Source organism: Sceloporus occidentalis, unplaced genomic scaffold (genome assembly GCF_023333645.1).
Source record: "Sceloporus occidentalis isolate IW3139 unplaced genomic scaffold, rSceOcc1.0.p SCAF_4, whole genome shotgun sequence".
Classification (NCBI taxonomy): Eukaryota; Metazoa; Chordata; class Lepidosauria; order Squamata; family Phrynosomatidae; genus Sceloporus; species Sceloporus occidentalis.
The window spans coordinates 3,858,629-3,873,336 of NW_028316984.1; the positions used below are offsets into that span (position 1 = coordinate 3,858,629).

At 45.5% G+C, this 14,708-nt stretch overlaps 1 protein-coding gene across 1 annotated transcript; it reads right to left on the reverse strand.

Moving 5' to 3' along the window:
- Nucleotides 1-929: 929 nt before the first annotated feature.
- Nucleotides 930-13,876, reverse strand: LOC149313434 (tudor domain-containing protein 6-like). The gene is made up of 4 exons (XM_089519101.1): nt 7,246-13,876; nt 2,857-2,885; nt 2,204-2,261; nt 930-1,359 (listed from the first exon to the last, which is right to left on the reverse strand). Exons 1-2 carry the CDS (start codon nt 13,874-13,876, stop codon nt 2,866-2,868), a joined length of 6,651 nt encoding a protein of 2,216 aa, XP_089375227.1. The 3' UTR covers nt 930-1,359; nt 2,204-2,261; nt 2,857-2,865.
- Nucleotides 13,877-14,708: the final 832 nt, after the last annotated feature.

The following is a 14,708-nucleotide window of genomic DNA, read 5'->3' on the forward strand; positions in this document are numbered from 1 at the left end:
CCTGCCATGCAAGAATACACAATCAAAGCACCTCCAACAAATGGCCATCCAGCCAAAGGAGACTCCGGGGCTTTTTAGACCGGCCTCAAAGGCCGGTTGGAGGGCAGAATCAGGGCATAGCATCCCCAAGACGCACACCCCAACTTCGCCTCCAGGGCGCCATGATGCCACATAACGCACAGTCATGGCACTCCTCTGCCGCTGCATCCATACAAGGCAGCACTGAAGGAGCACCACCAAACTGCAGCAACATGGCTATGGTGCTCTTTTCCATCAGGGCAACACATTCCATTGTCAAGCAGCTCTTATGATCAGAAAGTTCTTCCTAATGTTTAATGGACTCTCTTTTCCTGCAGTTTGAATCCATTGCTTTTTGTCCTAGTCTCCAGAGCAGCAGAAAACAGGCTTGCTCAATATGAAAACCACTTAAATATTTAAACATGCCCACCATGACACGCTTTAACCTTCTCTTCTCCAAACTAAACACAGCCAGCCACTGTCCTATTTAGTGTTATTAATAACTTCAGTGGCATACAATTTGTAAAGCAATCAATACAGATAACATTCAGATGTGGCAGATAAAAAATCCCAGAAAGCTGTAGCTGCTTTCCAAGATGTTGAACTACAACAAAGCTAAAAATAAAAATGGAAAATAATTTAATTGGCAATGCATTTAGATATTCCTCTATTGCAGAAAAATCCTTGTTTTTTTTTTAAACTTTATTAGTATAACCATTTCTCTACAGACATCCCCGTGCAGACAAAAATATAAAATTTGATTAGCTGTGCATTTAATGTGAAACTACCTAAAATCATTAGTATTACTGGATTTTTAAAAAATAGTTCCATGCTGCTGTGCATGATCCACAATGTACAATGTACTGAGAACACCTTTCCACGAAGTAGCAAAAACCAGTGCTTTTCAAGTATAAGCTTTATTATTGCTTCATTAAACAAAAAGTAACAAAACCTTATCTAAAAATACTTTTCAATAAAGTGTACTCAAAATACACATGAAAACATGTTTCTTTCATAAATAAGCCTCAGTGTTTAACAGTGAGAGACCTTCAAAACAAGGAACATTAGTGCAACTGCACTACTTCATATCAGAGTACATTTAAACAACTATAGGCAATGTACTTGTACTCAAATATTCTTAAAAGGACTTTGAAGTGAAAAGATGCTCCTGTTTTGGACAAAATTTGTCCACTGAACTCTCGCCATCACTATCAAAAGTAGAGTTTGCAGGAAAAATGACTCCATTATGCCAATGATGTAGTTGTCATGAAGGTAATTGGAGTTTCGTGTACTTTTCATGAAGGTGATTGTTTTCATCTAAACCAACACTCACTTCTTCCTCTGTCAGAAAACAAAAGATCATGTTTAAAACCATCATAAGTATTTGCATGCACAAATGTACATTAAAGCAATTACATATTTCCTGCCTTATTTATACACTTTACAGTGTGACATTAAATAAACTGGTACCACTAGCAAGGGTTATAATGGCAGAAGACAGTCTTCATAAAAATCTTTCCTAATTTCTCTGAGTATAAACTGGAATTTATTTTTAATGACCAGTTCCTATAAAATTAACGTCACTGTTAACAGAAAAAGAATGAACCATGGTAATGAAATCTTCCATTAGTTTTACTGCTTATGGAAACCAACTAATTATTGTCAGCCCTCCATATTCGCGGCCTGGAGACTCACATTTTCAATTATTCACGAGGTCAAAGCCACTTATGTGGGCATTCCTCCTCCCTTTCCCTGCCCGATCTCTCCTTGGGCAGCCTTGGTGAAGGCAGGAGGTGCCTTGCTTCCCCACTCCCCCCAAAAAACCCTTCTCCAATCCCAATCATCTCCTTGGGCTGTCCAGGGAAAGGATCGAGGAGGCATGGAGCCAATCAAAGTGACAGGAGGGTGGGGAAAAAGGGAGTGTGCAGCACTGCTCCTCTTCCCCTGCTAACCCTTCCCTTTAACTGGCTTCTAAGTGGGGGGTGGGGTGGAGTTATTCATGATTTTTCCATATTCGCAGAGGTCTTATTCCCCTAGCCCCCACAAATATGGAAGGAGGACTTAATTTCTTTTACAGGGCTGAGACAAAGCTACCCAAATGACTGTTAAAACTTATTATATACTGGAGAGTTAGAACCCAGTAGCTCCATCTAGTTTTTATAGTAGGACACCTCACTATACCTACCATATCAAGGAAAACTTTTCCATCAACTGGTCTGCTGAGGCAACTGCATGCTAAAGATCTAAAGGAAAACATCAGATTACATTTAGCTCATGGGGAGCATCAACATGCCGAATCTCACCCCACCTAGCCAGAAATGAGAGTGAAGTATGATCAAGTAGCTCCTTTCAGATGGAAGATGTCAAATCATACTTCACGACAGCCCACGTTCAAACAAATCCAGTTAGTCCCTAAGGGAAGCTCCACAATGGGCCATACCCCACTCATCTCATAAAACCTGTCTCTCACTTCTCTTATTTCATGCTGAGTCTGAGAACACACAAAAATAATGAGAAAGGAGACTCCCCATATTTACAGCATATGCAGAGATTGGTATGCTCTCTTAAAATCCAGGGGGAATTTTAGAGTGGACAGAAATAATTTTAATTTTATTGAAGGAAGGTCTATTGGAGGAAGGTCTGAAACAGTCCATATGTAAAACAGGAGAAAAACATCTGTTTGCTTTGTACATAGGCTGCTTTAAAGAGCTGCCCCCAGATTTCTTCCTGATTTTGGAAGAAACATGGTTTATTTTGTTATTACATTTTTAGGCAGGTATGACTATCTTTAATTTATATTGCAAAAGTCTAAACAGGTAAAAGATAATTAGTACTTACATAATACCATCACTGTACATCATGCTCCCCTGGAAAAAAAATCAACACAGATAAAAGAGGAATAGGGAAGATATTGGAGGGGGAGGTAAACAAGAAAATATGAAAGTGTTTCAGTTATACATATTGTTATTATGCGTCTTCAAGCTGACTCGCATGGCTACCCTGTTCTACGGTTTTCTTGGCAAGCTCTTTCTCTGAGGTTGAGAGTATATAATGGGTCTCCGTGACAATGCGGAGATTTAAATTCCTGACTCCCAGACACCCAATCCAACACTTAAAGCATTACACCATTACACAATGCTGGCTCAGCTATACATGCTTAGGCTTAATTACTAGGCACCATTTCAAAATGCTACAGCCACTCACAAAATATTGTATATGTTCCTAGTCTGTATGCATGCATAAACCCCATAAAGTTTCACAACAGCCAAGGAACCTCATAAGATCTTGGGGCAGTTGCTGCATTACTCAGTTATTGGTAGAAATAGTAAACAAGGCTTGTAATGGGAGAGAGAAAAAACAACAGTCTAAGGTTTAGGGAATGGTGTCACTTCATCAAAACAGTGATTGATATAAATGGTCTTGGTAGCAAATCAGACAGGCCAAATACAGCGGCTTTCAGCCGCTTCAGGGGCGTGTGTTTATGACACACATTCCCAAAGTGGCTGGAAGCTGCTCCAAAGCCGTGCTAAGGCAGCAGGAGCCAGACTTTCCAGGAGCGGATTAAACCTGCTCCTGCCGGTGGTCCATTTAGAACCACGGCGGTAGTCTACTATGGGAGTGGGTTGTCTGGTTGTTGCAGTCCCAGGCTGATTGGGACTGGAGCAGCCAAAGGCCACTCCTTCTTGCAAGTCTGCTTTAGCCCAAGGAGACCAAAATGATATAACAGAAGGCAGGTGAAAAAAAGAGTGCACTACTCTCATCTATGTTCTGGACAGATTTTTTCCAAGGGTGGAGAGGAGGACCACCACATTTTTATTATGTTATAAAGGAAGAAGTGATATAATTTGGCTACAGACTTTTGAGTAAGAAAAGCTACAACTCATTACTTTTACCTTTCATGAAATTGACAGTATCTCTTCATCTCAGTTCAGAACCCTTATTTCTGATTTCCTGATAAACTTCAAAACTCAAATACAAGTTTGAGTATCCTGTGTCCAGAAATCTAAAATTCTCCAAAATCCAAAACTTCTTGAGCACCAACATGAGGCTTCGAGGTTTCAATTTTGGAATACACAAATAGTATAGTATGTACCTTTATTTTCAATGCTGGAGAGAGATGCAAGGATTTGTGAAATGGCAGGAGGTGTGGATTCACGCCAGACACTATGCTTGGGTTCCTATCATTTCACAGATCCTCATGTCTCTCTCCAGCCTTGCAAATATATTGCAGATACATTGCTACTTGTGTTCTAAAATCCAAAAAAAAACAAAAAAACCCCAACTCCAAAATGCTTCTGGTCCCAGGTATTTCAGATAAGGAATACTCAACCTGTATAAAAATGACTTTCATTCTGCTGAGCTTTGATTACAAAATGGTTTCAATACACTACAGAGAAGGTGAAGATTTTTTGAGAACAGGTAAACTGTTAAATTCATTTGCAAGTTTTGAGAACAGGTATACTTACAACTTGCCTCATGAAACTGGAATAAGCCAAGGGGAGATCCCAGAAAGCAAATGGATATCATACAGCAGAGATTCTCAAACATTTAGCCCCCAACTGCCTTTGGGAAAATCAAGCCTGACAAAACTGATAGGTGAAGGTCAAATATGGCACAACTGTCTGACAATTAGTGGTAATTTTCTGCTGATACTGTGGCAGAAAATTTCAGTTGGCTTTCAAGTTAAGCACAGATAATAGTTTTGGAGTCGTCATGATTAATCTCTCTGCCTGTATCAATCAGAATGTCTTGATCCATTGGTGTAGTTTTTTCCTTCACTAACCATCACCATACGTCCCTCAAAGCATTCCTACTCACCTTCTGTCATTTCTTCTCCCCCTGTCTTTTATACCTAACTTTTATTCAATTCCCTGCAACAGCCTTTAAAAAACCCCAAAACCCTCCTCCACCCTTTTCTTTTGCATTCAGATCATCTATAATAGCGTCCCCCTTCCTATTCACTGATGTCTCTCTCCCTTTTTAATCAAAGAAATTAACCTTTTCTCCCCCTGAAAGCCCCTTTGCCACAAAGAGGGAATTCCCCACCCCCAGCAAAAACCTCTCTTATTTTCTGGCCATTTTTGCTCATGGTCACCTTCTTCCTCCTGCTTTCTGCCCAGGAGGCTGGCTCCACACTTCTTCCTTAATTGATCTACCTCTTAAAACTCCCTTCTTCCCAGTCTTTCACCGCTTTCCCTTACACTCAGCCAGCCACACTGTTCTCCATTTCCTTTCCCTTTCCTTCAGATCTCTATATTGATACAGAGCACCTGGTAAGTTATCAGTCCAACTGCGTGTGGTGCAGTCAAGGCAGGTTCTGGACAGGCTGGGGCAGTGACCTGAATGTGAGCTGAGAGCCACAAGTGGTCCCCTGCCCACAGTTTGAGAAATCTGCAGTATAGCACTTTTGCCATGAGTTTTCTAGAGGGAGAAATCTAAGTTCAAACACACATACATTTCAGTTTTGATAAATGCTATTAAATGGAGGAAGACACCTAGAAAACAATGTTACATGCATTTCTTGCCTACAAGCCCTCCTTCCCAGCTACTACTTCATTTTGCCTAACTAAACTTGCCAATGAGAATAATGATTTGCAGTAAGGATAAAGATTTCAATGGGTCAGTGTCATTATTTTTAAATTTGCAATATTACTGTCACTCCACTTAGACTTCCCTGCTTGCTTGGAGCTTGCCTGCAGTCCACACTGTAACTGTGGAAAATGCATTTTCCCAGCATTATATTGTTCAAGCTATGCTTTCTATATAAAGTAAACTATTTTGGGGTGACTTGCTCCTGAATGCTTAATTAGGAACCACTAGAGATATTTTTTCTTCCCTCATCCCTCCAGGCCTGTTCCTGAAGACAAAAAACAAAACAAAACAAAAACAAAATCAAGAACAAACAAACAAACCCTAACATCTATTTACTGATCACAACTGTATGCATTTTTGGCCTCCCAGAGGATATGGCTATTGCAAGTGTCATGACAAGCTACTTCCAACCTGCCACTAATCCCCTGAAACACAGGTTAATTATAGCTATAATGAGATGACAACTCTGGAGCAGCAAAAACCAAGCTTGCTCCCTCCTCAATGTGACTGACACCTCTTGAAATATTGAAACAGGGCTATCATATCACCTCTTAACTATCTCTTCTCCAGGCTAAACACACCCAGTTTCCTAAGCCGTTCCTCACAGGGCATGGTTTCAAGACCCATCACCATTTTAGTCGCCCTCCTTTGGACACACTCGTTTCTCAACATCCTTTTTGAATTATGGTGCCCAGACACTATACTTCTATTGATGCAGCCTAAAATCACATTGGCAGATTTTAGTACAGAAAAATGAAATGCACAAATATAGAATGGGGGACACCTGGCTAAACGAGACTACACGTGAAAGGTATCTAGGAGTCCAAGTAGACCACAAGTTGAATATGAGTCAACAATGCGATGCGGCAGCTAAAAAGGCCAATGTGATTTTAGACTGCATCAATAGAAGTATAGTGTCTAGATCAAGGGAAGTAATAGTGCCACTCTATTCTGCTTTGGTCTGGGCACCACAATTCAAAAAGGATGTTGAGAAACTGGAGCATGTCCAAAGGAGGGCGACTAAAATGATGAAGGGTCTGGAAACCATGCCCTATGAGGAATGACTTAAGGAACTGGGGATGTTTAGCTTGGAGAAGAGAAGGTTAAGAGGTGATATGATAGCCCTGTTTAAATACTTGAAGGGGTGTCATACTGAGGAGGGAGCTAGCTTGTTTTCTGCTGCTGCAGAGACTAGGACCTGGAGCAATGGATGCAAGCTACAGGAAAGGAGATTCCACCTCAACATTAAGAGGAACTTTCTGACAGTAAGGGCTGTTCGACTGTGGAACACACTCCCTTGGAGAGTAGTGGAGTCTCCTTCCTTGGAGGTCTTTAAGCAGAGGCTGGATGGCCTTCTGTCAGGTATGCTTTGATTGACATTTCCTGCATGGCAGGGGGTTGGACTGGATGGTCCTTGTAGTCTCTTCCATCTCTATGATTCTATGACATTGGGCCCTAATTAATGGAACAGAATGTCCTGGAGAGGGAAAAACTGTCTTTGGAGGTCATGAAGCAGAGGCTGGATGTGTCTCCTTCAGGAGTGCTTGTGTTATGTATTCCTGCATGGCAGGGGGTGGGACTGGTTGACCTGGTGATCCCTTCCTACTCTTACAATTCTAGGATTCTATGACTTACCTGCACTGGTGCTTGAAGTTTCAACTTCCCATCCATCCAACACTATATCACTCAAAGAATCCTGTTTAATGAAATTGTTCCCTTTGATGTTTTCACACATATTAAGATTCATCTGTGTTTCTCTGCAGCTCTTTTCCAGAGGAGTTTGCCATTCTGCACAACAGGTTTTCACAGTATCTTGTAATGTTTCATCTACTTTGACAAGGCCTTTGCTGCAAGAGAGGTCTTGTGGATTTAATTCAGTTTCTAAACATGACGACTGAATGTCATTACTTGCAGGATGCACTACAGCAGGCAGATCATTTCCCAACAGGGAAATGTCCTCCGTCCATTTGTTAGCCTGTAAAGGACACCATGGACTATCCACTTTATCCTTTAATGCAGGACTCTGTTCTAACTCTTCTTCCACATTTGGAAGTTCAACCAAATCCAATGTTGATCTCTGTTGTGGTTCCCCATACAAGGAAGGGCTTTCAGTCGCCTCCAGTTCCAAAGGTTCTTCAAATGAGGGCTCCTCTACTATGTCCAGCTTTGGTATCTGAAGACTATCATCTGGTACAGGAGGTACAAAGTCTGATAAGCCTTCTGTGTCATCTGAAGGCAAGTGTACTTCAAGTGCACCTTTGGTTGGTATTTCTGCTTGGCTTTCAGTCTCTTCCTGGGCATCAAAGGGATCTTGTTCTAAGACTTCAGTTTCATTACTAGCAGGAAGCTGCATTTTAAAAGTAGCTGCAGAAGCTGATATCTCACTGCCTTTTTCAGGTGCACAATGGTCTGTTTCATTACCAAGAGCTTCACATGCAGGCTGCTGTTCAATGGCTTTCCAGTGCTGCCTTTTCTGGTGAGCGAGTGAAGTTGAGCTCCCCTCCACTGAACTAGGACATACGGGTTGTAATAGCTCCGAATAACTTAGCAAATCTTCTAAAGCAGTACTAGTTGGGGCAGATGTGAATGAACAAAATGATTCAGCTTCAAATACTACAGCCTTTGAACTCTCTCCTGCATCTTCGGTCTGTTCTTCGGAGCTGTGAATATTTGCTAAAGTGGAGTCACTGTCTTCAGAGTTGCACTTCCAAAATGATTTCATTTGCTCATTAATGCTTAGCTTTCGACATTCTAATTTAACAATAAACATAGGAATTTCAAGAGGGCTATGAGTTTTTTTGTCTATGACTGTAACTTCTAATGGAAAGTCAGCTATCATTTCAAAGAAGATCTTACTTATTCCTTCAGTCCAGGAACTTTCCTTTGCACTACAACCAAAGAGACAACACAGAAATGCTTGAGGTGGTATTGCTAACAGCTCATCAGGAACCTCCCTGATCATTTCTTTATTGATACATTCCTCAGTTCCATAATCAATATGAATTACTGTAAATATGTTGTCTTCTACATTGCTAACAATTGCTCGGCAAAATGTATCATCTTCACTATACTTTGCTAGACACGGGCAGCCTCTTTTAATCTCATCCACGGTTATTCTTTCATGTGTTTCAGCCTCCTGAAGCATTCTTTCAATTGAATCAATATTTTCTGTCTCAGTAAACTGACACCAAAAATATTCTGGGCTCTTTGCTACTACTGAAAATGTTCTCAGGGTTTGACCTATTTCCGGTATCTTCCAGTGAAAAGACCTGGCACTTGAAGATTTGCTATGGTTATCAACAGCTTCACACAGGTTTATCAAATCGGCCTTGTTCTCTTTTTGGGCCACCATAAGAGGCTTTTGGCATTCAGGGTAATCGTTAATCAAATCTACTGTTACATTACCCTTTTTGTCACAGAGAAGAATTTCCCATTTGCCTTCACTTTTCTCCACAAATTCACAGTTCATTTGAATTTCGCTTGTTCTTTCAGAGAAATTCAGTACTGCTTCCTGGGTCCATTCGACTTGGTGTGTAGTCTTAACTCTGTCCAGTGAGCAATGAATGCTCATGACCGGGAAGGATGACCATTCTTCAAGAAGCCTGCCTGTTTTGCAGATACCAATTAACGCAGTATTCCCATAATCAATGTACCGCACATTCACCAATTCACCAGAAGGCTCTTCAATGACCGCAGCTCGATACCACAAGCCATCTTCTGGAAAAACTGCACACAGTAGGTTTCCTACATGAAGCTGCTCCCCATGAAGGCTCTCAGTTCGTTCAGAATTTAGTTTTTCTGAAATGCTGTTAAGCACAGGCTCATCTTCTACTAGCTGAACATAAAAGTCAGAAGGATTGTTTATATGTGAAATATACACTGAAGTTTTAAGACCAGGGTTTATGTGTTTTTGAGGTAGATCACATATATTTTTACATGAAAAGCATACCTTAGTTTTAATTTCATTTCTGTTTTCAACACTAGCTTTCTTCTCTCTTTCTAGATGGGGCACACAGTTGCTGCCCTTCCTACCTGCTACAGGATCCTTTTTGTCAATTGCTTCCATCAGTTTAGGAAATCTTCTTGCCACCCCCTTTTCTGTTTTCTGCACTTGTCTTCCTTCTCTGTTCCAAGAACTGTGTTTAATACTACCCAGTATTTTGTTATTTTCAGTGCACCCTCTCTTGCTCTCAGAAATAGGTTTAACAATGTCCATCAAAGATGGTCTTTTTTCAGTTTGTGTTTCTCTACTGGGTGAATACTTAGACAATGAAGCTTCATTTTTTGTATATTGGGAAATCCTTTGACTGCCTTGCAAGCCTGCCACCTCTTTCAATTTTGCATTGATCTTCATTTTACCATCATACAGTTCAACTATTAGTTTCCCATCAGGTTCTTTTGCTACAACCACAGCTTTTAAAGGTTTATCTAGAACTGCTTTTTTAAACCACTCGGCAGCATCTTTTGATACATCTACATCAATGTCAGACAAACAACATCTTATGGCTTGCATTGGCAGCAGGAATAACTCAAAAGCATCTTTTGGTATAACAATCAGGTCTTCATTCTTCAACAACTGTGTATTCCCAAAATCGACGAAGAAGACCTCTTTGTTAGCTTTTGCTGAAGTTACTACTGCCCTATACCAGCAGCCATCAGTAAACCTTGCAAGGTATAAACGTCCAGGGGCCTGTGATGTCCGCAAACTGTGCCAGGATTTACGGAGTTTACCAATGCTTTTAGTTAGCTGTTCAAGAACATGTGCACTTCTAGCAAGTTGGCAATAAAAGAAGCAAGGGTCTTTAACGTGAGTAATATAAACTTTCTCTTCACTTCCTATTTTGAGGTCATGTGTTGAATAATAGTATGAGAGAAGTTGAACCGATGGTATCAGGGGTTTCTGAGGCTGCACCGATTTGGCTAAACCCTTTCTTGTTAAAAAATGGCAGACACTTTCAAAAGGTGTAATTAAATCCACAATATTAAAGAGATCTGTACTGTTTAATGCCGCTAAGGCAAATATAGTACATTTTAGTTCCCTTTTGCTTGCTGAATCCACAAATTCTTGAAAAGCTTCAGTGGCTTTTTCCTCCCAAATAAAAGGATTCTGGCCCTTTGGCTGAATCAGGTTGTAAAGGCTACATCTAAAAGCCTGCGCTTTCAGTTTCAGAAACTCTGCCTTTGTTGCACGAACATTTTCCACTGAAACATGTTCTTTATTCCCATAGTCAACATAGGCAACTTCCACCTCTTTTGTACTGTTTACTTTACTAATGATGAGAGCTCTATACCATTTATTGTCTTCAGAATACTTTGCCAAACATACGGGATTTGGCCAGTCATGGGGCTGTACTGATTCAACACAATAATCCTGAATTTCAGCCATAAGTGCCTTTAGGTCTTCGGAGCTTTTAGCTAACTGACACCAAAAGAGACTAGGGCTCTCTGTATAGGATACTATCACATCTACTGTGCTTCCAACTTCCACCTGCTCTTCACAAGAAAATCCTGGTGCTATTTCAGAGTACTTTTGCACAGCACAGGATGAAGGATTTGGGAAAATGTTACAATCCTTTTCTGCAGTTGCTGTTCTGTGATACAGACCGCAAGCACCTTCACTAGACTGATGCAAAATGCTTTCTCCTTGAGGAGCTTTCATCAACGGCCTATCTGTCACTTTCTGGACTTTCTTTCCTTGTACATCCTCATGATGCTCAGCATATATTCCCTGGGACATAATTTTGCCTAAGTTTTGTTCTCCTGTCAGGGCACGATCAAAAAGTTCTACTACATAGATGTCTCCTTGCATGCCTAGGACCTTGATCACCAGTTCCTTGTTTACCACAGCTTTCCTGAAGTAATCAATAGCATCTGGACTCCATCTCAGGCCTGGGGAAGGATTAGCCAACTTGCACCTGAGGGCTGCGGCAGGAAGCTCTCTAAACTGGGGAAGCAGCTCCTTTACCTTATACAGGTCAACTATTTCAGTGTTTCCCTTGTCCACCAAGTATATCTCAATGCCCTTCCCCTGCACTTTGGTGACAAGGGCACGGTGATAAGAGCTCTCCTTCAACATGACGCAGCACAGAGAGCCTGGCCTGGGCTCTAGCAGCACCCCTTCCAGCTTCTTGGTCTGAGAGTAGAAGTCATTCAGGTTCTGCTTCAGATAACAGAGAGGCTGGCGATGCTCCTGGAGGTGGACCCAGAACTCTGTAGGGTCCTGGAGAAAGGTCACCTGGACACTGTGGTACTCCCCAGCCTTCAGGTGCACCGCCGGGAGCAGGACAGCAGCCAGCGTGGGCAGCACTTCCAGCGAAGAGCCAGGCTCCTCCTTCTTGCTTGGGTCACCCTTGAGCTCTGTCATGAGTTCGGAGGAGTACTCTTGAGTGCTGTGCAGAAGGCTCTGGGCCAGGCAATGTGCCTCCACCCCATAGAGATAGTTCAGGTTGAGGTGATCTTCCCCATAGAGAGTGATATAATAAAGATGTTCCAGGGGGCAGTATGCCTCAATGTGTGCTTGCACGGCCTTTCCTAAGAGCAACGTTTTGAGCTGACTGATCTGGGAACGTGACCAGCCGGCCCCTCGGTCTGTGATGCCTTGCAGCGAACAAGGGTAGGTCACCACCGGCATGCGGAAGCATTCGGCCGGCAGACGGCGCAGGTTCTTCCTGGTGACAAACTCCTTCTTTCCATAATCCACGCAGAGGACCTGGGCCACTGCTCCCGGCTGCTTCTCCGGAGCACCTCCCAAGTAGCTCTCCAGCAGCAGAGCGCGGTACCAGCGTCCGTCGATACCACGGGCGGCACAGGGGGAGCCTGGCTTGGGCAAGGGCTCCTGGGGTGGTGCAGGGGGAGCCTGGCCCATGGCCTCCGAAAGGGCCTCAATCTCCTTGGAGAGGCTGCGCAGCTGGCAGTACATGCGGTGTGGGTCCGAGATCTGCGTCACCAGGATGGGCTCCGTCACCTTCATCTCCAGCCGTGGGAAGAAGTACTCCAAAGGGGGTCCGGCGCTGGGAGTCGGATGAAAAGAGGAAGGCAATGGCTCTGTGGGATCTCCATGGGATCGAAAGGCGGGAGTTGGCTGGGCCCAAGGCCCTGAGGCGAGGCTGCTGGAGGAGAAGGGTGGCTCTGGCCCTGGCCGTTCTCCATGGGGTCCAAAGGTGGGAGTCAACTGGAAAGAGGAGAACGTTGGTCCTGGCCCTATGGGGTCTCTGTGGGGTCCAAAGGTGGGGGTCAGCTGGGGCCCTGATGCAAGGCTGCTGGAGGAGAAGGGTTGCTCTGGTCCTGGCCAGTTTCTGTTGGGTGCCAAGGCAGGAGTTGGCTGGGGCCCTGATTCGAGGCTGCTGGAGAAGGGTTGCTCTGGCCCTGGCCAGTTTCTGTTGTGTCCCAAAGCAGGAGTTGGCTGGGGCCCTGATGCGAAGCTGCTGGAGGAGAAGGCTGGCTCTGGTCCTGTGGGGGCTCCGTGGGGTCCAAAGGTGGCAGCTGGATGGAAAGAGGACAGCGATGGCTCTGTGGGGGCTCTGTTGGGAGTCGGCTGGGGCCCTGAAGCGCGGCTGCTTGAGGAGAAGGGCGGCTCTGTCTCTGCTCCGCAGGGTCCGAGGCCGAGGGAGGCCTGAAGGCGGGCGCGGAAGGCGGCTGGGGAGGCGGGGGCGGCCAGCCCCAGGCGGAGCATCTGCGCCAGCAGCCAGGGCAGCTCCAGCACCACCAGCCTCTGGGGGATGAGCACCTCCCGGGCCACGCCACAGACCTCCTGCCCCTCCAGCTGGCTCAGGAACTCCAGGGCCGCAGGGGCCCAGCGCAGGAAGGCCCCCGAGGGCGCAGGCGGGGGGCAGGAGGGCGAGGGGAGGAGGTCGGCCACGATGCAGGCGAGGGCCTCGGAGGGCAGGAGGAAGAGCTCGCGGGGGCCCCTGGCCAGGCGCCGGCCCTCCGTCCCCACCGTCCGGCCCTGGTCCAGCAGGAAGACGTGGAACTGGCCCCAGGGGCCCTCCTCTTCCGCGGGGAGGCTGACCACTCGGGCCCGGTGCCAGCGCCCGCCCAGCTCCGCCAGGCACAGCTCCCCCGCAGCCAAGGGGGGCAGAGGGCCCTCTCCGTCTCCTCCCAGGCGGGGCCCGGCCTTGGCCTGCAGCTCCTCGGCCAGGCGCAGGTACTCGGCCCTCCGCTCCCCGGCCAGGCCCCACAGCCGCACCAGCGGAGGCGCCGCGTGAACGTCCACGAAGGAGACGCGCAGGCGCAGCGAGCTCCCCGCGCTTGGCAGCTCCGAGCACATGGCGGCGGAGGCGGCAAATGGCGAGGCGGCGCCGCGGGGAGGCCTTATATAGGGCCACGTGACCACGCCCACTGAGGCGCGCGGCCGGCGGAGACCGTTGGGCTCCAGGGGAAACGGCCGATCCTCAAAGGGAGGGAGAGAGAGAGAGCGAAAGAGAGAGAGCGAGAGCGGAGATGAACCCACGTGACCAGAAGGGAGGGACCAGAACGCCGACGAAGTCCCCTCCCACTTCCCGAGGCAAGAGCGCATAGCGGCCTCCCGCCTCAGGACCGTTAACTATTCCCTCGGTTTGGGAGCGTCGTCGTCCCCCCAATGGCTTCCTTCCCCTGTTTCTGTGTGGGAAAGGAGACCTTGGAAAGAGTCCTAAACTGTACAAAATAGTGTTAATTCATCTACTCTCTAACATGCCATAGTAATACCACAGAGGCTGCATCCACACTGGATAAATAAACCCGCTTTGGCAGCGCTTTAACTCTGACTGGCTCAAGGCTATGGAATTCTGGGAGTTGGAGTTTGTTGTGGGCCCAGAGCGGAGCAGGGCTCCGCTCTGGACCCCACAACAAACTCCAACTCCCAGAATTCCATAGCTTTAGAGCCAGAAAGGAGTTAAAGCGATGCCAAAGCGGGTTATTTCTCCAGTGTGGATACAGCCTAAGTAGTACTGTTCGTGGTAAACCTAGATAAACCCAACTCACGTTCAGGGATGCATCCTGAGGCAATCTCCCTCTCCTGCGCCTTTGCTAAGTGTATGGGGAGCTGGGTGCTCCATAGTACTCAGGTGCCTTTGTACAGGATTAGCCCCCCTTTCCCATGCTGGCACTCTCGAAGGATG